Consider the following 27,309-nt stretch of genomic DNA (forward strand, 5'->3'; position numbering starts at 1 on the left):
ATTCCATAAGGTCCATGTGGTAAAGACTTAGTCTCCAGGGTGGTGGTATTAGAAGGTGGTTCCTAGTGCAAAGACATTGGGAGAGGGGTATGCCCTTGAAAGGGGTTAAGGTATTTCTTTTATGGAATTTTAAGTTAGTTCTTGTGAAAGTTGTTATAACTCTTTCTGGCTTCATGTTTGCAATATATTTCCTTGCTCTTGCAAGTGCTCTTACCATGGTAATCCACCATGAGGTGTAACAGCCAGGAGAAACCCTTAAAAGGGCCTGTACAATTTTGTTTGGACTTTTAGACTCCAAAACTGAGAGCTAAAAATGCTCTTCATTAGTAGTTTGCCTCAGGTATTTCATTATAGTCACAAAAATCTGACTAACACACTTCTCTTAGTCTCCCTGCCCAAGTAAATCACGATTCTAAGAAAGCTTTCCTGACCACCTCTCATGAAGTGATCTTTCCAATAAATACCTACAGCATTTACCAACTGTACAATTCTTCTGATGCTTACCTATGACCTAGTTTTTATTCATGAGAGTTATAACCTCCTCTAAAGAGCCAGTGGACACTTCGATGAAAGCAACTGGGTTTTATTATGGAGTAGATGTTGGATAGAGAGTTATAACGTTTTCTATGAGATCCACCATTCTGTCAACCCAAAGCATCTTTCTACCAGCACCGTTAAGGTGATAAAAACCCTTGAATACTACTTTGGGCAAATTACTTGACCTAAGTCTCAGTTTCCTCATATATAACATCTATAACTGTTGAAATAACAACAGTGCCAATTTCATAGGCCATATGAGAGAACATACATAAGGCACATAATAAACATCAATGTTAATTATTAATTTCAATGTTGTTATTTTTCCAGCTACTTAAAAGACTAATTTTGGTTTCTTGGAAAAAGTACAAAAGCAGAAATCAGTGCATCTGAATTTGAGTCCCATTTCAATTTCTGCTTTATGAAAGCAACTCTTCAAATGTTTTTTTATAGCACCAAGTGTACTCAGTATCCTTAGTGTTCCTCAATCTCAGGTGACATCTCCCAAATGTGTACTACTAGCCTAGAGGTCAAAGCCCAAAGACAGTCATTACAACAGAGCCCATAAGCTACTAAGAATGTTTATACTGTGACTTCCCACAGAAGTAAAGAATACCCAAAACTAAGTAATACCTGAATGTGCCACCTTTTATTGATATTTTGAGTCTAAACAAGGTGGTGTGTTTGACCTACTGTCTAGTAATTTAAGCCTCACTGAAACAATATTTCTTTATAAAATCAGAAGAAATAAAGATTACTAATCTAGTGTTAACTGGCTAGATAACTAATTATTTAATGAAAAGATTTAATACTTATTCTATTTATTAAAAGAAAAACTTCTGGCTTTTCAGAAACTGCTCTAGAAATGTAGCATTCAATGTCTTATGTACATTGAATTTGTTTTACCATGTTTTCTATTTAGTTTTATCAGAATTTATGGCAGCATAAGATTCACTGACTGAAGACATAGAATATATTTTGAATAAATCCATGGAGTATGAAATCAGATAGTGAAAAATGTTCCAATACACAAAATGAAAATGTTCTCTTTCAATATCACTAAACAACTGCAACAAGTTCTTAACTAATTAATATACCAAAATATCCTTCTGAGAAATTGCATAGGTAGGAAATAAATGAAAGTAGTGATCTTTTACAAACTATAATTTTGAAGAGCAAAATATTAGTCTTTTATATATTTTATTTCTCAAAACATAGCAAATGAAAAGCAACACTACATAATAAAGTTTGTACAGAGTATATCACTTCAATGACTTATTTTTAAGCCTGAATATGATTTAAAAAATTCTTCCTCAAGTTAAAGTAAACATGTTCATTTAAACATGAATTCTATCAGAATATTACATGGTATTCCATTAGTATATGCAATTTGTATGTTTTTATGTACCAGTTAAAAATAAAATCAAAAAGGTTTAAAAAATTCAAAATGGATTTAAATATGTAAATATAAAAGCAAAATTATTATAAAAATAATATAAATTCATATATTTTTTATAATTTCTGCAGGCTTAATAGATTTATCAGGACTATTCAACTAGTGTATAAGATACACAAAACCAAAACTTTCTAAGTAGTTCAAAAATTTTAATTATAAGATCAGCATTTTTTATTTTCCCAAAAATGGTTTGGTGTATACTTCAAAAAACAACTATGGAGAATTAAAATAACATCTATTTTACTGCCTTATGGTAATCAACTATCTTAATCTGATCCATACTTAGATATCTTCAAATCTAACATAATCCAAAATGCTGGTCAATCTATTACACTGGTAACATCTAAAAATCAGGAATAAGACTCATCTTACCATCAATTTTGCCTGTTTAATCAAAGGGCTGTTATAAGCTACAATACAAGCCATTTAAATAATATTACAAAGAGTTTGTAATTTTAAAAGTTTATGTGTTATAATGTTAAGTGGAAAGGGTAGGATTATAATTCTGTTATTTACCAAAAAATGGGCAAAGATGCCCAATGAAAAACCTCTGGCAGGAAAGAAACAAAAACTTAACAGTGATTTTTTTTCTTTGTATCACACCAAAAAAATGAGAATTTGAGAATTTTTTTTTCCTTTTTAAAAAAAATATTTCAAGGGCTGGGGATATAGCTCAGTTGATAGAGTGCTTGCCTGGAATACACAAGACCCTGGGTGCAATCCCCAGCACCACCAAAAAATAACAAAAAAAAAAAAAAAATTTTTTTTTCAAATTTTCTACTAAGGGAATGTGTGTGTTAAATTTTAAAAAGTAATAAACTTAAAAAGAGATTCTGATGATCTCAAGAAGAAAAATAGTCTTTAGCTGGAATTTTAATATAGCATATCTAAACAAATCCAACTATTAACTCTTCTAGCAGTCATTCCTAAATCTTTTTATAGATTAATGTGCACAGATGGACCAACTAAAGAACTTCATGACTTTCAAAAGACTATAGTTTTAGTTTTAATCTTATATGAATTCACAAAACAGAAAGCACTTACCATGTTCAGTACCTTGTTAAATAAGCATCACAGGCACCATGGCACACACCTGTAATCCCCGCAGCTCAGAAGGCCGAGACAGGAGATCACAAGTTCAAAGCCAGCCTAAGGAACTTAGCAAGGCCCTAAGCACCTCAGCAAGGCCCTGTCTCTAAATAAAATGTAAAAAAGGGCTGAGAAAGTGGCTCAGTGGCTAAGTGCCCCTGGGTTCAATCGCCGGTATCAAAATAAACAAACAAAATACACACACACACACACACATATACACAATGCATCCCCTGCCAGACAGAGTGAACTTTTTATACACAGGCTCAGTATCCCTTACCTGAAATGACAGGACCAGAAGTGTTTCAGATTTTGAATCTTTTTGGATTTTGGACTACTTGCATATACATAACAAGATATTTAGGGAATGACACCCAAATCCAAACATGAAATTCATTTATATTTCATATGTACTTTTTTGTAGCCTAAAGATAATTACATATATATATATATATATTTGTGTATATGTGTGTGTGTGTATATATATATATGTATATATACATATAAATATTTATTTATCCTCCCACACCCATTGCTGGGGCTTTAACCCAGGAGAGCTCTATCACTGAGCTATATCCCTAGGTTGGCCTCAAACTTGTGCCTCCTGTTTCTGTCTCCCAAGTAGCTGAGATTATTGGTATGTACCACCACACCTGGCAAATTTTATATAATATTTTTTGTACATCTGCTTGTTGACTTAGACCTATTACATGATGTCAAGTGTGGAATTTTCCACTTGTAGTATCATATCAGTGCTCAAAAAGTGTTGGATATTGGGAGCACCTGAGAGTTTACTAGATTAGAGATGCTCACCCTGTATTTATATTTTATCTCCATAGATGTATGTTAGAAATGCCAGAGGCCAATATCATTTAATCATTAAAGGAGCCCAATAGATAATACATAGCTAATTTAGAGAAAAGCTCATTACTTCGTTTTTATTAATGGAGGAAGTGTGGGTTGGGGCCTTAAAATAAACCTGTTTTAGAGAGGCAAAGAGTTATATGCAAATGTGTTGTAAGGAGGCTAGTAAACAAACCCTTATATGTCTGGTATACTATACTAAAATGTTAAAAGTTTGCTATTTCAGTTATTTTTCCCTTTAGAGACTAATAATGAAACTGTTAACTTACAACTTCACCATTTTGGGTTACATATGAAAATTCATCAATGTGGAAGTCACAAGATTGTTTTTCTTCTCATCTTGTTTAAAAATTAAGTCAAAGATTCCCTGCAATCACATACTTTTTATTAACTGAACAAACAGCTGGTAAATTTCCTCCAAAGAGTTAATATCAACAGGGATTGAGACATATCATAGCAATAGTATTTCTTTAACCAAAGAACAATGAATGAAAAACAAATTTCATCAAATTTCAACTTTAAAAGTTATTTTATATTGAATTTCTAATAACTGGTTTAAGTTATTTAAATGAAATATTTAAATATAAAAACTTAAGTTTAAAATCTGATAGACAGGAACATTATAAAGCAGACAGAAAACTCCCAATGGAGATAAAACCAAATGTGAAATATTGAGAAGACTGAAAAACTGTATGGGTTAATATGGAGCTAAGCATTAGTCTATTTTTCCTTTAAGTTACTCAGAATAATACAAAGAAAAACACTGGGTCAATGTTTAGTTGGGTCATTATTATTTTCCCAGTTTAAGATCTAAATGTAAATGAAGCCTTTCTTTTTCTTCTCTTCCACCTTATTATCACTTCACTCTAAAAATATAGATCTTCCATTGCTTTTAACATCCATTCCCAAACTACTAGCACCTTCCTTCACATAAACAGGTACTTCTAGCAAATGGCTAGAGTTTCATGCATGGGAAAATAAGGACAGTGAGTGATAAAATCAAGAGAATAAGCAAGGAAGATAACATAAAGCAGCTCTGTTTCTCCTTGGCTATTTTAAGACTGCAGAACAGTGGTGCCTACTCAGAGGCTAAGGAAAAACAAAACTTTTCATGAACTCTAATTGTGAGCATGTGACTAGTACTCAAATGCCAAGACCTGGGTGTTTCTGAAATGCCTCAACTGTCACATGGAACTACATGTTCCCACAGAAGCCACCCATGGCTGTGCTATAATCCTCCATTGTTCTTTCTCCCCTGCTCCTAGTCACCTTCAATTCATAACTCTGAAATGAGCACCATACTCTGCCCTCAACCTCTGCATTCCTCAACAACCACATATTACTCTCCATGTGCCTTCAAACAGGTTTCAAATAAAATCTTTACCAGGCTTTAATAATTTAGCAGAGAGGTGGATGATAATCCCCAAGGGTAGGCTGTATAGTGTTTAATGAAACATCTGGACAGGGATGGTTAAGGAATTGTTTCCAAGAAGGTTAATCTAAAATCAGAGTCAATGAATGATTTGGCAACAATCACGCTCTCTATGCAAGTCACACATTTCTAAAAAGTTTATATTTACAAATATTTTAGTCACTGGTGATCATAACACAAGTTCCTTTTACAAAAGGAACATTTTTCCTTTTTAAAAAGTAAATTCTTATTTTCTTTAGAGTGAGTTTTCTTAATATATCACACACACAATCTACTCACTTATAAAATGAACACACTAAAAGTAAAGAGTTTAAAAAGAGATCTGTTAAATTCAATAATATTTATTCTTAAGAAGATGAGACCCATGATAGTATATACTCTCTACCACCAGGTAATAGACAAATAAACACATTTTTTCACAATTCTGTCACATAAATAATAATACTGCAAATAGAATAAATATTTTAGAATGCAACTTAAAAATCAGCTTAAAGTTTATCAAAAGTCATATCAAACCATATAAATCCAGACCTGTTCCCTGTGAATTTAGAATTAAAATAATAATGAGGCTAATTTTTAGCGATGCTTACTGTGTGCCAGGTACTGAGTAAGTGCTTTTGCAAACCCCACAGAATAATCAATACCATTGTAGAAAGAAACAAGGACAATGCTCATGACACCAACTCCTCATAACATTAATTCCACAAACTCATACTCTAAATATCATCAAATGCCTATATAAAACTATGCTAAGATAAGAAAAAAAAATAAACTAAAACAATGTAAGGTTTAAATCAAGTCACTTAAACCAGGAACACCTCCTAAAAGCTCTATAGCTAAAATCAGATTTTGGTCCTGGATCCAGCTTTGGTCCAAGAGATGCCAATTTTGTTGCTAACTACAGCCTCTAGTGGCATATGCAAGAATAAGAAAGGCTAGGCAACAAAAATACCTTTTGATGTTTCCAGAAAGCATGACCCAAATCAATTCTCTGCTCTGATGTGCCACCACACTGTTTATTTATTAAAATCTTGGATTGATTCTTCTGTGATGCTCAATTGTAAGTGGACAAATAAAGGAATGTAAAAATAACATTTCTCACAGAAAAGTTTTTTAAATAGTTTCCCATCCCCACCTAAGGTCAGAGATAACCTGTGAAGAGGGAGTTGGAAAATAAGATGTTAAAGATATTATCATATTAGCTGGGCATGGGGCACACACCTTTAACTAGTGGTTCAGGAGGCTGAGACAAGAGGATCTCAAGTTCAAAGCCAGCCTCAGCAATTTAGAGAGACACTAAGCAACTAAGTGACAACCTGTCTCTAAATAAAATACAAAATAGGGCTGGGGATGTGGTTCAGTGGTTGAGTGCCCCTGAATTTCAATCCCAGTACCACCCCCCAAATAAAAGTATAAGCAGTTCATGGTTTCTACATTTTTAATGTTTTACTTTTAAGATATACATAAATACACACATACAAGGAAAAGCCTTAATAGTTATGCTAATCTTTGTCTATTACTGATATTCATAATATAAATCAGTTTTCATAAAGGAAGCTTAAACTTCAAGCAAAACAAATTTGCTATCCAAAATTTCTCCTCTTCATACCTGCCCTAACTATTGCAGTTATTTTTCTAAACTCTAAACACTTAAAGGCGATTATTTATGGAGTGCTACTAGTACAAAATGAATGCATAGATGTTACAATACCCAATCATAAAGTAGTTTACAACTGCATTCAAATGAGATTTCAGAAGGCTGAGGCACAGACTAGCTATCCACTATCATACAAATATCAAGGTTAATTTGGGCATTCCATTATGATGAGAGGCTCTAGGCTAGGACATAAGTCTTGTAAATGTCCTTTCTATCAAGATACCACAAATAGTCCCTGAAGAAAAAGAAATAATATTGTGCCTCAGTGTTTTAGAGCCTCTAGTCAACAAGATGAGAAGCAAAACCAGAGATCAGGCTGGGAGATGCATTTTACCTGTGTCCTCGAATGTCAGACTGGTCACATACTCCTCCAAGTGCAATCCTGTGGAACTCTCGACCTAGAGTCTTGGCCACTGATCTTCCCACACTTGTTTTACCAACTCCAGGAGGGCCAACAAAGCACAGAATAGGACCCTTCAGGTTGTTTTTCAGCTGCCTGACAGCCAAGTATTCCAGAACTCTTTTCTTCAATTTTTCCATGGCATAGTGGTCATTATCCAGAAGAATTCGGGCTGCCCGAATGTCCAGGCGGTCTGTCAAACAACCCAACAGAAATCATTTGAGATTGAACTCCTTTCAAGCTTGGCAAGAGCAAAAATAGTTTTTTTGAAAAAAAGATGTGTCAAGAACAGACTTGGATCCTACACTTGGTTTGTTTTTTTCTGCTTAAGATTTGGTGTCTCCAGAGGTAGTGGGCACTTACTACGGTGACACAGACACATCAATGTTTATAGCAGCTCGATTCACAATAGCTAAGCTATGGAACCAACCTTGGTGCCCTTCAACAGATGAATGGATAAAGAAAATGTGGTATATATACACAGTGAATATTACTCAGCCATAAAAAAAATGAAATATGGCATTTGCCAGTAACTGGATGGAACCAGAGACTATCGTGCTAAGTGAAATAAGCCAGTCTCAAAAAACCAAAGACCAAATGTTCTGATATGTGGATGCTAACACACAATAAGGTGTGTGGGGGTGGAGAAAAGAAGTTCACGGGATTAGATAAAGGGGAATAAAGGGAAGGAGGGGCAATGGGACTAGGAAAAACAGTAGATTGAATCAGACATAACTTTCCTTTGTTCATGTATGAATACATGACCAGTGAAACTTCACATCATGTACAACCACAAGAATGAAATCCTAATTAGAATAAGTTATACTCCATGTATGTATAATATGTTAAAATATACTCTATTGTCATGTATATCTTAAAAGAACAAATTAAAAAAACTGCTATGTTCATTTCATTTGGAATGATTTTCTAGATACACATTATTTTTATGCAGACATAATTTGTACATACTCTATTTGTATTGGTATTTGTCCCTTTTAAAAAGGTGTTTTTTCCATTGTAGTGATAATGTGTTCATCCCAGAAAATCTGAAGAAATCAATAAAAAAGAAGAAAATGGTAACCCATAATCTCATATCCCCAAAAGATCATCACTACCTTCAATTTGATATGTTGATATTCTAGGATGTGTAAATGTATACTTACATGACTATTTTTATAAAATGGGAATGTAAAGGGCTTTCTATAATTTTTTTCATTTACTCTTCTAGAGCAACTTTCAGAGTCACATTTTTTTTAATGTTATGATATTTAGTATTGCATTATTTAATTATCCATATTCATTTAACTGATTCTCTATGCTGAGCATCTAGGTTATTTACAAATCCTTGGTCATAAAGAAAACACTGCATTCTTATAACTAATCTCCACATGTATCTCTAATTATTTCCTTTAGCTAATCTTCTATAAATGGAAGTGCTAGGTTTAAAAAAAATCATTATAAAGAATCCCCTAATTGCCATCCAGAAAACTTGTATTCATTATAGTATCATGAGAAGCATTTGAATTAGGTTTTGTTTCCAGAGCAAAGTTTTCATCAGGTGTACTAATGTGCTTTTAGCACATAATGTTTTACTCATAAATTAAACACCAGGCCATGGAAGCCAAAATAAATTTACCAGCTGGGTGGCTGTTAATGCATATTATTACACAGCTACATATTCATATTGGCAATGAAAGAAGAAGAGTGGAGAAAAAAAACATACAAACCCACTCTTTCAATCAGCTGTTTGGATTTACTGTATACTTTTCCTAATGGAAAAAAAAATGGTCTTAAATGGTAGCTTGGTTCCCATGATAGTCCATAAAAACCTACCTATGCAATAGTATATATAATTTAGTTATTCTACTCATTGTAGTCAGAATATAGGTGGATGATTTGGAAAGGGAAAAATAAAATTTCTTCCCCTTTTTCTGGCTTCAGAGCACAACTAATACATGAGTAAGTGAAAGTATCCCAATTGTTTCATAATGCTAACCATAACACTAAAACCTACTATAGTACACAACACTTCAGACCAATCCTATCTTGTACAGCTCTAAATATTAAACTGATAATCAAATTTATTAAAAGAATAATCTAAGTCACACTGAATTTTAGTTTTGCAAAAATAATTCAGTATTGTTATGTTTATTACATCACCATGTCCAAGGAGAGAACTTTGCAACAAAATACCGCTTTGTACCTAAAAAGGTACTTGTTATTCCATTCCTAATTAACACATTTAGTAAGCTAGGAATGAATTCTTGGTAATTTTAGATAACTGCCTTTTTCCCCCCTGAAACAGGGTCTAACATGTTATGCTGCCCAAGTTGGTCTCAAACTCCTGGTCTCAAGCAATACTAATGCCTCAGCCTCCCAAGGAGCAGGGACTACAGGCACATGACATTATACCCAGCCAGGTAATTTTAAAAAGACTGAAAATACTTTGAAGAATTTTTTTCCAAGAAATATGCCAAGAAGTGACAAGTTTAAAAGTTCTTTCAGTCTTTTAAGGAAAGATAATTTCCATGCTATAGAAATTATTTTCTATCTTTTCTAAGGAGGATATATTTTTTCTGATTATTCTTTTTAATTATTCAGAATCATTCCTGTTTTATAATAGCACTTCTGGTTGTACATAAAAAAGTAAAACTTCACTTGAAGATAAATTTCTCTATTTATAGCTGGAAAATTTAAATGGCATGTACTGGCTCCTCTTATTTAGGCTGAGAAGAATGGCAAACTAATTTCCTCCAAATCTTTCTTCTTTGCTTTCTTTTCTACTTTTAATATTCCAAATTGTCCAAGAATACAAATAACCCAATCAACAAATGGGCTAAGGAAATGAACAGACACTTCACAGAAGAAGATGTACAAGCAATCAACAGATATATGAAAAAATGTTCAACATCTTTAGTAATAAGAGAAATGCAAATCAAAACTACACTAAGATTCCATCTCACCCCAATTAGAATGGCAATTATCAAGAATACAAGCAACAATAGGTATTGGAGAGGATGTGGGGAAAAAGGTACACTCATACATTGCTGGTGGGACTGCAAATTAGTGCAGCCACTCTGGAAAGCAGTGTGGAGATTTCTTAGAAAACTTGGAATGGACCCACCATTTGACCCAGCTATCCCACTCCTCGGCCTATACTCAAAGGACTTAAAATCAGCACACTACAGAGATACAGCCACATCAATGTTCATAGAGGCTCAATTCACAATAGCCAGACTATGGAACCAACCTAGATGCCCTTCAATTGATGAATGGATAAAGAAACTGTGGTATATATATATACAATGGAATATTACTCAGCTATAAAGAATAATAAAATTATGGCACTTGCAGGCAAATGGATGAAATTGGAGAATATCATGCTAAGTGAGATAAGCCAATCTCAAAAATCCAAAAGAGGAATGATCTCACTAATAAGTGGATGATGACACTTAATGGGGCGTGGGAGGGGGACAAGAATGGAGGAAGGAGGGACTGTATAGAGGGAAAAGAGAGGTGGGAGGAGTGGAGGGGAAGGAAAAAAATAACGGAATGAATCAAACATCATTACTCTATGTAAATATATGAATATGCAAATGATATGCTGTTACTCCATGTACAAACTGAAACAACATGTATCCCATTTGTTTACAATAAAAATAAATTTTAAAAAAATATTCCAAATTGTGACTTAGGTAAATTTCTATTTCAAGAATTATAAATGATATTTTCATGGTTGATTGGTTATTTATTTTTTTAGTGGTTATGAGAATTGAACCCAAGCTTCACACATGACACACAAGTGCTTTACCACTGAGCTACATCCCTAGCCCATTTTCATGGTTTTATAACCATATTCACAACAGTAATTTGGACATAATTCTATGTAATAATGGTTTAGAAGCTCAACTCAACTCCTTTTATACCACAATTTACCTGTCTTCAGTTCTTCATTAAGATGTCAAAGAATAAGAAGTATTTTCATGACATGTATGTGGGTGCTAAATATTTCTAATGCTGACATGCATGGCATCTTTAGAGTTTCAAGATTCCCTCCATCCTCTTAGAAGGCATTATTTTGTTGTGACATATAAACATTAAATAATTTAAGAAATAAATTTAGTATGATAATTCCTAGTGGCCATATTTTTAATGGCCAAAAAACTGGAAACAACCCAAATGTTCATCCAAAGGTGAATGGATCAACAAACTACAGTGTAGTCATACAACATGACTCCAGTAGTAAAAAGAAAGAAATTGCTGATAAATGTAGCAAAATGGTTGGAAATCAAAATATAATTAGAAACCAGAAAAAGGTACATATGAAATTTTATAAAATATGTACTTACATGAAATTTTAGAAAATATGAATTGGTCTATAATGGTTGGGGACTGGGAGACAAGGAAGAAAGGAAGGGAGGGAAAAAGAAGTGATAGCAAAGGAGCATGAGAAAACTTTTGAAGGTGATGGATATGTTCATTATGGTGATTATTTTTGTATGTTAAAACTCATCAAACTGTACTCCTTACATATGTGCAGTTTACTGCATGTTGATTACACCTCAATAAAGCTGGAAACTAAAGAAAAAGGGTCTAGTACTGCTTCCAAATGATTGCTTCTACACTTAAGTAGTGTAAGCTGATTTTATCTAGTGAAAATTTATAGATTCCCAGAATTAAGGAGAGAATACAATGCGAATGAGTCTTTTACTATTATACAAAAACATTCGAAAAGAAAGAAAACCTTTAAAATCTAGGAGATGGGATGAGTAAAAATTTATCAAGTATTCATTAAGTAAAATAGCACAATTTGGATTGTACTTGCTCCCCAAACAGGAAATGTCTCTAAGAGGGAAAAAATCAAAAGTTTATCAAAACAGAGGGATGATAAGGCCAATATCATTTTAATAACCTAGCCATGCCCATTACTAAACAGGTTAAATGATTCTAGCTAGAAAAACTAAAAAGGGCTATTTGTAACACGAAATTTAACCCTAAAATAGTTTATTTTGCATAAATACACTTCATTCTAGGCCCTCTTTGAGAGTAAATAGATTAATAAATATTCTCAATGCCAGCAAGGATGGTCTTCTGTAGGTTAATAGGCAAATTCTCTGACCCTCTTTTTTCTTTCTCTTTTTCTCCTTTTTTCTTCTCTCCCTCTCTATCCAGCAAGTTTTTGTTTCATTTCCTTTCTGTTTGTTTTCAGTACTGGGGACTGAACTGAATCCAGGGGCCCTCTATCACTGAGCCACACATCCAGCCCTTTTCATTTTTCACTTTGAAACAGTGTTTCACTAAGTTGCCCAGCATGGCCTCAAACTTGTGATCTTCCTGCCTCAGACAAGTGGTTGAAATTACAGGCATTTGCCCCCATTCCCAGCTAACAAGTATTTAAATATTAAAAATTCAACATCTTGAAATTTGGTACATGCATTTTATAAGAGGCATAAATATGTTTTTAGAACTAACATTTTTAAAATATCCAGTTTTTTTTTTTTTTTTTTTTTTTTTTTTTAGGTAGTAGGTGAACCCAGAGTGCTTAACTACTGAGCCACATTCCCTCCCCGCCACACTTTTATTTTCATGGGGGGGGGGGTTACCTGGGATTGCACTCAGGGTCACTTGACCACTGAGCCACATCCCCTGTACTATTTTGTATTTTATTTAGAGACAGGGCCTCCCTAAGTTATCAAGGCTGGCTTTGAATTTACCATTCTTCTGCCTCAGCCACCAGAGCCAAAGGCATGTGCCACTGTGCCCAGCTCCAGCGTTTTTTTAAATGAAGAAATTTTATTAGCCAGGACAATGTAGCTATTTGAATTTTAAAACTCAACCATACAGTTTTATGTTATATCAACAGTAGTTTGGGCAATCAATCCACTGTTGAATACTATAAATCTTGTAAGTAAACTTAATAATAGAAACAGTTGCAAATAAAATGAACCTCAAAATTACAAAGAGAAAATACGCCAGCGTGGTGGGACATGCATGTAATCCCAGCGGCTGGGGAGACTGAGGCAGGAGGACCACAAGTTCAAACCCAGCTTCAGTAATAGCAAGATACTAGCAACTCAGTGACACCCTGTCTCTAAAACACAGAAAAGGGCTGGAGATGTGGCTCAGTGGTCGAGTGCTCCTAAGTTCAATCCCCGTTACTCCCACCCCGCAAAATAAGAGAGAAAATACAAGGCAAAAACAGAAAAACTAGTACCAAATGTTCTTGACACAGAGAAAAATCTACTGAAGGATAGAAAGAATTTAAACTCTTTAAATAGTTTCTGGTAAGAATAAAAACAAACTTCAAAATGGTAAAAAACTGCTCTTGTTATCCTGCCTTTAGAGATAATTATTTCTTTTGGAGAACATAAAGAAAAGATTTACTGTTCATGGTATAGGTTTGGCACTTACTGTCAAACACCTCAAAGTGTTAGTTTACCTATGTTCCTGATAAATAGTACATAGATGTAAAAATGTATTTTCTGTTGGTGTTGAGAAATACATATTTCATCAATTATAGAAAAGTCCTACTTTTTCCAAAATCAGAAAAAGGTACTTTCATGTAGCACCCTCGTTTCTATTTGATCCTAAGACCTACAGATGCAAGTTCAGACTCTAATATAAATTATTAGATGTAAATCATCAAAAACTAACATTAGCAAGACGGAAGAATAAAAGGTTCCAGCCTTTATCCCTCCAATGGAATAAAGATTTTTGGCAACCACCCAATACTCCTAAACAACCAAGAGGTGAAAGAAGAAATAAAAGGAGAAATTTAAAAAAATTTGTGACAAATAAAAACAAACAACATAACAAGTTATGGGATAGAGAAAGAGCAGTTCTAAGAGAAAAGTTTACAGAAATAAATGCTTACTTTAATGAAAAAGAAAGATCTCAGATAAACAACCTAACTTTAAGGAAGGAAACTTAGAGTAGATACAAATGAAATAGCAGAAAGACAATATAAAAGATCAATAAAAGAGCTGAATTTTTTTAAAGATCAATAAAATTGACAAACTTTTAACTAGTTAAGAAAAAAGAAGGTTCAATTAAGTAAAACTATAAATGAAAGAGTAGACATTAGAATTGATACTACAGAAATACAAATAATCATAAAAGACTACTATGGGCAACGATACATCAGCAAACTGAATAACCTAGAATTAATTCATAGAATTCTTTCCTAGAAACACACAACCTACCAAAACTGAATCAAGAAACAGAAAATCCAAATATAGAGATAGAACTGGTAATCAAAATCCTCCCAAAGAAGAAAAGCACAGGACCAAATGTTTTTGGTGAATTTTGCCAAACATTTAAGGAACAATTAGCATAAATCCTCAAATTCTTTCAAAACACTGAAGGGAAGAGAATATTCCAAACACATTTTATGAGGCCAAAATTTCCCCTAACTCTAAACCAAAGACACTATAAGAAAAGAAGATTACAGGCCAATATCCCTGCTAAACATAGATACAAACAATTTCAGCAAAATATAGGCATATCAAACACAACAGCATATTAAGAATCATATACCATGATCACATGAGATTTACCAACGACCCTCTAAGAACTATTCAACAAACTCAAATCAATAAATGTGATATACCAAGTTAACAGAATAAAGGATAAAAATCATATGATGATCTCAATAAATGCAGAAAATGCATTTGACAAAATTCATTTTAGAACTACAAAGTGAAAGAAATTAACGTAAGTAGATGGAAAGATAAGCCCATGTTTATAGATCAAAAGAATACTAATAAAATGCCCATATTTCCCAAGGGAATCTACAAGTTCTTTTGATAATCCCTATCCAAATTCTAATGCCATTTTTCACAAAAGTAAAAAAAATCCTAAAATTCACACATAATTACAAAAGACCCCAATGGCCAAAGCAACCTTGAGCAAGGAGAACAAAGCTAGAGGTATCATACCATCTGGATGTGAAGTTATATTACAATCTATAGTAATAAAAAAACATGGTTCTGGCATAAAACAGACATACAGATCAGAAGACAATAGTCCAGAAATAAACCTACACATTCGATCAACTGATTTTCAACAAAGGCACCAAGAATGCACAATAAAGCAAGGATACCCTCTTCAAATAAATGCTGTTGGGCAAACTGGATAGCACAGGCAGAACAATGAAATTAGATCCTTCCTTATATTACACCACTCACAAAAATCAACTCAAAATGGATGAAAGACTTAAACATAAGACCTGAAATCATAAAACTCCAAGAAGAAAACATGGATAAAGTTCCTTGATATTGGTCTTGGCAGTGTTTTGGGATGTGACATCAAAAATAAGGCAACAAGAACAAAAATAAATGAGTGAAATTACATCAAACTAAAAACCTTCTTTAAACAAAGAAAACAATCAATGAAATGAAAAGGCTATACACAGAATGGAAGAAAATATTTGCAAACCATTTATCTGATAAGAGGTAAATATCCAAAATATATAATGAAGTCACACAAATCAACAGCAAAAAACAAACAGCCTGAGTGAAAATGGGCAAAGGACCTGAATAGATCTTTCTCTAAAGAAGACATACAGATGCCAAAGAGATAAATGAAAAGGTGCTCAACATCACTTATCATCAGGGGAATGAAAACCAAAACCACCAAGGTCTAGGGAAGTAGCTCAGTGGGAGAGCACTTGGTTAAATGTGCAAGGCCTTGAGTTTGATCCCCAGCACCAAAACAAACAAACAAACAAACAACAAAAAAAAAAACCCACAAGATATCCCCTCATGTTTATTAGAATGGCTATTAAAAAACAAACTATAAAAAATTCTAATAAGTGGTGACAAAAATATGGAAAAAAGGGAATCCTGTATTGTTAGTATGAATGTAAATTAGTACAGTCATTATAAAAACAGTATAGAGGTTCCTCAAAATTAAAAATAGAACTAACATATGATCTAGAAATCCTACTTCTGGGCATATATCCAAAGGAATTGAAAACAGAATCTGGAAGAGAAATCTACACTCTCATATTCACAGCAATGTGATCGTTCACAATAGCCAAGATGTGGAAATCACCTACACATCTACTGAAAGATTCATGAATTAAAAAAAAAAAAAAAATGTGGTATATACATACAATGTAGTATTATACAACCTTAAAATATAAGGAAATTCTGTCACTTTTGACATCATGGATAAACCTACAAAGCATCATGATAAATGAAATAAGCCAGACACAGAAAGACAAATACTGTATAATTTCACTTACATGTGGAATTTAAAACAATCAAACTCATAGAAGCTGAGAGTAGTAGCAATAAATGCCAGGAACTGGAGTCAGGGGAATGGTGAAGTGATGGTTAAAGGGCAGCAAATCTCAACAAGACAAAATAGGTTCTGCAGATATGCTGTACAGCTTAGGGTATATAGCTAACAATATTCTTTTGTAGTCTTAAAATTTGCTAAGAAGGTGGATCTTATGTTACATGATTTTAACACCACTACCACCACATATACTCAGAAACAAAAAACAATAATAATAACATAATGAGCAGGAGGAAACTTTAGGAAGGATGGCTTTGATGATGGTGATGATTTCTTGGCTTACTCTTATCCTAAAATACATCAAGACATAATCACCAGCTTGTACATGCCAATCGTACCTCAATAAAATGGTTTCAAAAATAAAAAATAACCGATTTAATAGTAAAAGAGCCAATGGGCAACATTTGAAGTGAGAATTTACAAAAACTGAGTGACAATTAGAATGTAAATAAGGTGTTATTTTATTGGCTCACCAGTTGTACTTTTGTTCCAAGGAAGTTCCACCATAAGTTCCAAGTAATTTCTAGTCAGAGCATATTCTGGCATTGACTGAGGCATTTTTTTGAGTCTGTGGGAAAAGAATACATAGCAAACATATTCAAGAATATAAACTAATCTCATAACAGAAAAATCAAGCATGTCTCCCTTCCTAGGTGAGATATACCATGAATATTTAAACAAGTCTAAAAAAGTTTTTAAATATCTGGTTAATATAAATTTTGTTTTGTAATATAAAAGAAAAAAACAGTGTCCTATTTAACTCTGAGGTTATCCATAAAATATAAACAACCATGTAACCTATTTTGCCATCAATGTTTCCCTGTATTTTGTGTTGCTAAAGGGAAACTGACAGTTTCTGACCTCTGGAGATTACCATCTAAAGAAGAAACAGTGACACATAAGAACACAATCATAACTGAATAAACACTGTATCTAAACAAAGAAGTATGGTCCTTTCTTTCAGACAACCATGAAAAGGCAGCTACAATAGTTACAATGTCTGAAAGCCAGACCACAGGTGAAAGAGGCCTATCATTTCTCAGTATGATAAAAATATTAATGGAAGTGGTGTTAATTGAGGAGTATTAAGACTGTTTTAAGAACTACCTTCTGCTGAGGAATGACAAAAGAGGGGGAAAGTCTTCCAAAGATCAAAGGTATAAGCCAAGAATTAGGAAAGTCATGAAAAATAAAAGTTGGCAATGGAAAGACAAAATGAATAGGGTGGTCTATGAGTAGATTAAGCACAAGAAAAAGAAAGATCAGAGACGACAGAACAAATGATTCAACTTTCAGTTTGTGATCCAAAGCAGCAGAATCAAGTTTCCACAGAATTGTTACTTTTAATATAATAAACAAAATGAAAATACTGGTGAATTAATTTACCTTTTTATCTCTTTGACACAGACTTTATGGGCCTGCTCTGGCATACTGGATGTTCGTATTTTTTTCTCTAGCATGACAATATCATCATTATCTTCATCCTCATCTTCATCTTCTAAAGTACCTGGGATATGTGTAAGCCTTCTAATAGGGCGTATTGCTATAACCTAAGTAAACAGTAGAAGAAAACTGTATGTCAAAATAATTTAGAAAGGAAGTACACAGCTAAAGGTAAGTATAGGATTGATGCTGAATAAACACTTTTATGGCCACAGTCTATATCTTAAGGAACTAAATTTCTGAACAATTAAAAGGCAGCTTTTAAAAGGCAGATGCAGCAGAAGTTAAAAGGTAAGCCAACATAAAGTAGATATGATTCTTTTGGAACTGCCAACTAGAAATAATTAAACACCTATGAATCACCTTTCCTTGAGCTACTACTGCAGTTACTATTTTCTTCATGTACATTACTACTTACCATTTGGTGGCTGAATAAATTCCAATTTTCATCCTACATTATAAAATCCGACTCTAGCATCTTCAACTTTTCCACCCTGGTTCTATTACCACTGTCTTCAACACAGAAAAATTTTCCTCCTTTCAAAATAATTTAGCTCACCATGGGCCCCTTCCAGTTAACCATCACACTGTATACTTTCTTTCCTGTGATGTTCTCTGTCTCCAACAAGTGGCTATATCTACCACATCCCCCTTTTCATCAATTACAGGTCATCAGTAAGCCTTTGGCTTTCTGTCCCATGGTGCTGAAACTGTGCTTTCAAATCCAATAATCGTGTCCCATGCCAAGTCAAATGGTCATTATTTATGTTCTCCTTATAATTTCTCTACCATATTTTAAAAAGTACCTTCTGTTTTCTTTGAAATTCTCAACTCATTAATATTATGAATCGACTCCAACCTTTACTGGAGCAAAATGATATACTGGTATTTAATTTAAAAGTCTCCAGAATTAAAATTTTAGTCTGTGAAATTATCTATTTAAAACATTCAATATAAAAAGTTTAAAACATTTAGCAGTAAATAAAATGCAATTTTATAAAAACATAAATATTAAATATATACTTTTATTCTCACATAAGTCATTAGCAGGTAAGATTAATATTTTTGTTAATAAAATATTTTAAATTATATAAAAACTACAAATGAATTTCTTAAAGTGAGATTTTTTTGAAAGTACATTAGTGATTTCATTGTTGAGACAAAAGCACTTATTAATGCAATTTCCCCTTAGAAAATAGCACTTTTCAACTCTTAAAGATATGAAACGGCAATGGTATAGGCTAATTATAAATATTATCCTCTGAATCCTACAGTTTAAAATAACTATCACATATGTGATCATTTTCTGGAACACTTCTGAACAACTTTCTTTTTAAGTGCCTTTTAAACAGTAAGAACCTTTACTGATACAAATCAGTACACATTGCAGAGTATTACATGGGTTTGACTTTCTGTACAAAATGAATAAGTGAGTCACTGATCTGCTCTTAAGCCAGAACTAATTCAGATTTCTGACATCCACTTTGAGCAGCATGGTGTCCTGAAATACTAAACACCCCTCCTATCCTCAGCTGACTTTACTACCACTTCTCTAGTCCCACAGTGGGAGTCCTTCACATCTGTGCTTCTCTACAGTGTATTCTCTTTGATGAAGGAACACTTCAGTGCTGGTGACCATCAAACCTCTAACATTATTCTAACCTCTCACTTACGTCAGAGTTCTGGATCTCCAACTGCCTTCAGAGAACTGCCATTTTCACATTTGGTCCACATCAAATATATCTTCCTGATCTTAACTCTGCCCAGACATAAAAATAGTAAACTCCATAGCTCAAGGTAGACTTCGAGTAAGACCCCACTATATATGTAAATGTAACCAATACATGATAATGTAAAATAAAGGAATATTTAATAAGTAGTGTTGAGCCAAATAAAAAGTTATTTGAGGAAAATACAACTGCTGTCTTCACCTTATTAAGAGGGCAAAATTACTAACATGAGTTAAAGAGTTAAGTGCTTTTTAAAAAATTCACTAAAGGAAAATGAAAAGGACTGGATTTATAAAGCTACTAGAGGATAAAGGACTCAGCAGAGAAGACAACAAAAAGTTTGACTAAATGAAAATTAAAACTTTTATAAATTAAAACAAGTCAGCAAAATTATAGCACAACATACAGTTCTTTTAGTAAACACTTTTGTATTATGTTCTTAATACTACTTGTAATAAGAAAATGTTACACTCAAAAGACACTCATCGTATGTATTTGCTAACTTCTAAAATATGGAAAACCACGGAAATAACACAAAATGTTTGACAAAAAGGCCAATGGCTCAGTAAATTGTCCCTTTGCATAAGTATTAAAACAAAAACAAAAAAAACAAGAAAATGATTACAAGCTTAAAAAATAAAATTCAGGGGGCTGGGCTGTAGTTCAGTGATAGAGCATACGTGAGGCACTGGGTTCCAATATCAGCACCACATAAAAATAAATAAAGGTATTGTGTCCATCTACAACTAAAAAAATAAGCACATAAAAGGACTAGAGGGAAACACAGCAAAATCTGTATCACAGACAAGGATCTTTTTTCTTCATTGTTCTTTCTTCTCCCCAGGTGTGCACACTAAGTAAGCACTCTACCACTGAGCTACATCCCCAGTCCTACCACGCACCCTTTTTATCTTGAGACAGGGTCTTCCTCCAACTCCTGAACTCAAGGGATCTTCCTTGTCTCAGAGACTATCGATGCGCACCTGGCTTTCAAGTTTTTCTTTTTCGAAAAAGAAAAAAATTAAATTTCACACCACATAATCCAAAATAAATAGAATAAAAGACATATTTACCCGCTTATCATCATCTTGCTTGGGTTTTCTGGTTTTCTGAAGCAATTTCAGACCTTCAATTTGCCTGACAAGCAGTGGTATGGTCATCTTGAACCGCTCTTCCAGACTAACAGCATCTAAAATCTAGAAAATGGGAGTCATTTAATAACATCTCTCTAAAACACGTGCTCCAAACACAGTCATGACTTAAGTAGCTGAGCAAAAATCAAAACAAAACAAAACGGACTCTACTTGGTACTGTTGCTCTTATGGTTCTATCAGGGTGACATTAGGGACCTGGCAGGGTCTCCTTGGGGTCAGCTGCATGGCCAGTATAGTCTCTGGCCTCGATCCCAAGCCCAAGCCTGCACCTCTGAGCTCATAGGTTATCACAACCATCTTCTAGCAGTAGCCTCCTCTTTCTCCTCTGCATCTAAGGGGCTGTGTGATAGGACCTGCCTAGCCCACCTCCAAGGTATGTTTGCCCCATCAAAAACAAAAACAAAAAATCCCCTCCCTATTCCTATCAGTAATTAAAGCTCTACCATGACTAACACAGAAAAATTAACTATATTAATCAGCAAGGTTGTTTGACATGAATATAAGAATCCTAAAAAAAGACACAAACAAAAAAATCTTGGTTTTTCATTTTAAAATGGAGCCATATGTTCCAAGAACAAGAACCATGTTCAAGGTCAACTCTTTCCGGGAATTATTCTCTTAAGGCCAGAATGTGTCTACATTTTGGATCTCAAAAAATTCCAGGTTCAAATTCCACCAGAAAACTCTTAGAACTCATAAGTGAATTTAGTAAAGTAGCAGGTTACAAGATCAATGCTCATAAATCCAATGCATTTTTATACATAAGTGATGAATCTTCAGAAAGAGAAATTAGGAAAACTACCCCATTCACAATAGCCTCGAAAAAAAATAAAATACTTGGGAATCAAAAAATTCCAGGTTCAAAATATTAAATTTTTACACACAAGGGAATACTGCATTCTTAATCAAATTCACAATGATCTGTTGGAGTAGTGGCCATTCTCCAGTCCCTCAGAACAACATACTTACTAATTCCCACAGTCAGGTGACTCCCTAGCAATCCTGCACTTTCCTGCAAACTAAATTCTGTGTCTATAGCCAATCAGTTTTTATTAGTTGTACTTACTATTACAATTGTTGCATTTATGTATTTAAGAAAGTTAATAAAATAAGAAAGAGTTTTCAATAAAAACTAATATGTGTTCCAGGAAGATTTAATAAAACGGACTATTTAAAAAAAAAAAAAAACAGTAACAATATTCTAAAATATAGTAAAAAAATACTCTAAACACAATTAAAAATACTTTAAATACAGTAAAAAGTGCTAAGAAAAACAAGAGTTTTATAGTTTGGGGCTTAAATCATGCAAATATAGGATTCTACACAATTATTTTTTGAATATCTTTAAAACATTTCATTTTAAAGAAATAGTAACTGAATATCAGAGATAATGCATCCTAGGAGTGATTTATATAAGAAACATCAAGATGTAGACCTGCTTTATTAAATGTGAGAAAGATTCCACATATTTAGAAAATAATGTGGCAAGGCATTTTTACATATTTATAATAAATATTTACTTTTTTGATGATTCTTTGCTCCAATCAACTTCTTCCATACTTTGTACAATTGTTTAAATATATAAAACAATTACTTTTGAAAGTCAGTTTAAATATAAAAGCATTTTAACTACTTCCTTGAGTCACCAGTATCTCCTTCCTACAGATAAAAATTTAACTACTGGCAATCTAGATGCCAATGAAAAGTAACATAGTAACCTGGCATTCAAGAAGGGAACACCATACCTGGAGTTTCTCTTTGTTGCTTGTTCGGATAATTGAAGTGAGAATGTCAGGCAAAGCTTCCCTTGGAAGACTATCTAAAAGACGTCTCAATTTAGCAACTGCGGGGACAGACATATCCAACATTTCAACCAACTAGAAGGGAGAGAAAAGAAGTTTTTAAATGAAACCTGGCATTATTTGTGAATTTTTAAAAAATCAGACTCCCATAAAAGTTTAATGTTTAGTCCTCAGTCTCTCTCTGTGAAAAGATTACTGATTAACATAGGGCAGGCATTTCACAGACCTCAGAGAAACGATGAACTACTTTCAAAATGACAATCACAATGAAAAGCACAAATGGCTCAAAAGCAAGGGGGTACAAAAGTTCCTTCTGGGAAGAAGCTTAATATTAATGTTTAAAAGGGACTCTGTAAATTTGTGCTATAATTTTATTTTTAACTTCATTTTGGAGATAATTCAAATTTATAACAAAATTGCAAAAATGGTATAATGAACTCCTGTATAGCCTTCGCCAAGATTTATCAATTCTTAGCATTTTGTAACATTTGCTTTCTCTCTGCACACACTCACACACAATTATTATTACTAAACATCTAAAAGTAAGTTGCAGCCATAGTGACCTTTATTTTTTGTTGGTTGGTTTGTTTGGTACTGGGGATTAAATCCAGGAGTGCTTTACCACTGATTTATATCCCCAGCCCTTTTTATTTTGAGACAGGGTCTCACTAAGTTGTTCAGGTTGGCCTTTGAACCTCCACATTTTTTACTGGTGCACTACAGTTGGATAGAATGGTGGGATTTTTTGCTACATATTTGTGCATGCACATAATATAACAGTATAATTTGGCCAATATCACTCCCCAGCACTGTCCCCTTCCTTCCCTCCCACCCCTTGGTTCCTTTCCTCCACTGATCTCCCTTTGATTTTTAGGCAATCCACCCCCAAATTTGTTTTCCTTTTCTCTCTCTAGCTTCCACATATGAGAAAAAAGCATACCCTTTATCTTCTGAGTTTGACTTATTTCATTTAACATGATGGTCTCTAGTTCCATCCATTTTCCTGCAAATGCCATAATTTCATTTTTCTATATGGTTGAATAAAACTCTATTATGTATATATACCAGCCATAATGATTTTTTTTTGAGGGGAGAGGAGTACCAGGGATGGAACTCAGAGGCACTCGACCACCGAGCCACATTCCCAGCCCTATTTTGTATTTTATTTAGAGACAGGATCTCACTGAGTTGCTTAGTGCCTCGCTGTTGCTGAGGCTAGCTTTGAACTCTTGATCTTCCTTTATCAGCCACTGGAGCCGTTGGGATTATAGGCATGCACCACCATTCCTGGCTGCCATAATGATTTTTAACATAACATCTGGATAAACTCGAATATGATCACTGACTGAATGATTTTTAGGGGGAAAAAAAAACCTTCCACTATATAACCTTAAATTAAACTCAAGATAAGGTTTCATAACTGTGATATCTATTAGTGATATTGATAAAGATTCCCCTTCTTTTCTGGGTACCCATAGGATTCTTTCTCATTTCTTTTAAATATAGATATGGCTATGAGTCTCAGGTAGATCCTTGAAAATATGTGTGGGATACAAAAATTCCTTCTGGGAAGAAGCATTACAAGCCAACCAGGAATTAGACACATTTCCTTTTTCTGCATCAGCAATAAGGGAAGCATGTTTTGAGATGAATGTCTAACCCACCACGGTCCCTAAGCGACTCCAACAGGTGGATCGCCACGTCTACTAGTTTTAAGCATGAAGCTTAAGGAAGAAACACACCTTATGCTATGTGACTGAAATTTTGGAATTAACATAGCAAAACTTGGTTCATACTGACTAATTCACAAATAAGGAACCAAATTCTCACTTAGTCAACTCTAGTAAGATTTCATAGTCTGGTAGTAATCAAACAGCCTTAAAAACACTGTAATTTAGAGACTTATTCATTACTTGCCTAGAATCAAAGTAATGAAAGTATAATTATGATGAAAATGTTTAGGTAGAAAAAGTAGATAATAAAGTCTGAAGACCTGTGTTCCTAGGAATTCATTCTAAGAAAATAAAACAGTTTAAACCCATTTCCTAATTCTTACTGAGTAGAAATTATTTGCCAGATATAATATACTATTCAGAATAGGACAGTTAAAGCTTCTTAGAATAAGATAGTCAAAGAAGTGGTGAATTCAAGTTTGGTAAGGCAAACAAACATCCGTAAGATAAATTTCAATATAATATGAAAAGCATTATATTAAAAGATATGTATAATGGACTGAGAAGGCACAGAGAAAGGAACACTAGTAGCCTAAAGGTGTTGGGAAAGCATAAATCAGGAGAACTCACAGCAGAGAACAAAAGGTATAATCACAGAAACATGAAATAATAGGATGTAAGGCTCTTGGATATTGAGTGTGGCTAGAACTATGGAACTCAATAGAGTAACTAGAGTTACGGCAAGATAGATTGGCCTAAAACAAATTGAAAAGGGCCTTAACATTATACTAAGAAATTTAAACTTCAACCAATGGCCATTAAAGTCTTACTCAAGGAAAAGGCATACTCCAAACTGTTTCTGCTTTTGTTTGTTTCTTCTGTTTTGAAGAAAAAAAGAAAAAAAGGATCAGTGAGCAGGATACACTAAAATGGAAGAAAATTGAGGGAGCTCGAAGACAGTGGATCAGAGAAATCCATAATATGGTGGGGGCGCCCCAAGAGTGAATTAAAATAGCTATTCTACAGCTGCAAACAGAGATAGGAACACTGGGAAAATGCTAGTAGGCAGGCCAGTCTTCACCAGAGCTAGCAAACAGGTGAAAACCAAAAATATCAGTTTCTAGAATAGAAAGAATTAATGAAAGCAACACATGACAAAGGGTCTGCTGAGTGGTGGTTCAAGTGGGGGAGGGGAAACTCCCTTCCAAAGAGATGAAAGAATTTCTCCTACCAAGTTTAAGAAAAGCAGATGCCAATGTCCAGCAGTCACATTCTGAACAGAAAATAAGCACAGAAATAGATGAACCTACATGGAGATTCCCTCCAATCCAGTGGAGATGGTTAAAAGGGGGAAGCCACAACAATTTAAAAAAACTATTCCGCCTCATCAAATTGTGAACCAAAATCCCTGTAGTTGGCCTTCACTTTTGTATTGAATTCTATTTTTTCCCTTTTCCTTCTTCTTTCTTTTCTTTTTGGACTGGTTCCTTGGTACAACTGTGTCTGAATACCCATGACCAATGAGCCACTTAGGCTCTACTCTTCACTGAGTGCCTATGCTGCAACTCAGTCTGGGCACAGAGGAGAGACTACAACACCGACGAAAAACTCAGGACCACTACAGCTCCAGCCATGCAGAGGAGAGAAAAGCAAAGGGCATGTAAATTTGAAATTGCTGGTCTGAGCTCTGGAAGAAGTAGCATGATAGACAGGAGAGGGTGCAGGGGTAGGAGGGGACTGAGACTAATCAGGGTCAGAGAGAGGGTGGTGACCCCCTCCCTCAAGCCCAGAAGGGATTGCGGGTAGGCTGATGCATCCCACACACTTTCCCCCAGCACACACACCTAGGCTCTTGGAACAGATAACGACAAAGCAGACAGGAAAGAAAAGGGTGGAGATCAGCATAAAGACTCCCCTAACAAGTTCCACTGGGTCAGAGTTGAGAACAAGCACCAGAATACCTGCCCCTCAGAAGCTTCCTCTTAGGAGATTCTAAAATCAAAATCCTAGAAAGAAAGACCTCCATTTCAAAAATCTCAGTGAGAGAGAGAGAGACGGAAAAAAAAAAAAAAAAAAAAGAATTCCTATAGGACAAATATGGCATCAACTACTTGATTCCTAGTGTCTCCCCATATTTTGTATTTTGTCAACTGGATCCTTTCTGGATATCTCTTTCCTTCTTTCCATCTTATTCCCTTGCCCTCTCCTTTGTCCTTTATATTCATTTTAACTTCTGACTCCCTGCCTTTCCCTACCCTTTTTTCTTTTCTCTGTTTTCATCTTTTTGTTGTTTTTTTTTTTTTAAACTTTCTTATTCCTTCTTCCAATGCAATTTAATACACTATCATTAATGCTTAATCTTCTCTGCCTGTTCTAAATCAATATCTTACCCACATTCCTCTTTTGTCAATAAAGTTGTAGTGAGCAGTAATAATAGCTTGTATAGTATATGTTGATATACGGTTTACTCTTAAATGACTACTGCTACTAGCGGTTGTTCTTTCCTTTTAAAGAGGTACTGGTGGTTGAAATTAACACTTTAGTTACACTGATCGGATGTGCTGAAGTTAAGATATATCCCCAGTCCAGGGATTATTATTACAAAATAACTACTCACTAAAGAACCCTAACATAAAGGAAGAGGAATCCATCTCAACAGATATATAAAAACAGGACTCAGATAACATGAATGAGCAGGCCAAAAAGACACCTCCAAAAATCTATAATCCCTAATCACTGAATCCAGACACTGAGGTGGATGAAATCACA

The 27,309-nt window shown here is 34.1% G+C and overlaps 1 protein-coding gene across 2 annotated transcripts in view; it reads right to left on the bottom strand.

The window, feature by feature from the left end:
• Positions 1-27,309, bottom strand: part of LONP2 (lon peptidase 2, peroxisomal) — a 117,226-nt gene that overhangs the window by 67,661 nt on the left and 22,256 nt on the right. Inside the window, exons 3-7 of one of the 2 annotated variants that reach the window (XM_079117630.1) lie at positions 22,811-22,942; positions 20,985-21,107; positions 18,125-18,288; positions 17,212-17,306; positions 7,370-7,628 (exon numbers count right to left, since the gene is read on the bottom strand). In XM_079117630.1, the coding sequence (XP_078973756.1) occupies positions 7,370-7,628; positions 17,212-17,306; positions 18,125-18,288; positions 20,985-21,107; positions 22,811-22,942 (773 nt within the window). Of the gene's footprint in view, positions 1-7,369; positions 7,629-17,211; positions 17,307-18,124; positions 18,289-19,854; positions 19,879-20,984; positions 21,108-22,810; positions 22,943-27,309 lie in introns of those variants that run through there. The other variant, XM_079117631.1, reaches the window with a different exon arrangement.

The sequence above is a fragment of the Sciurus vulgaris genome, assembly GCF_902686455.1.
Source record: "Sciurus vulgaris genome assembly, chromosome: 17".
Classification (NCBI taxonomy): domain Eukaryota; kingdom Metazoa; phylum Chordata; class Mammalia; order Rodentia; family Sciuridae; genus Sciurus; species Sciurus vulgaris.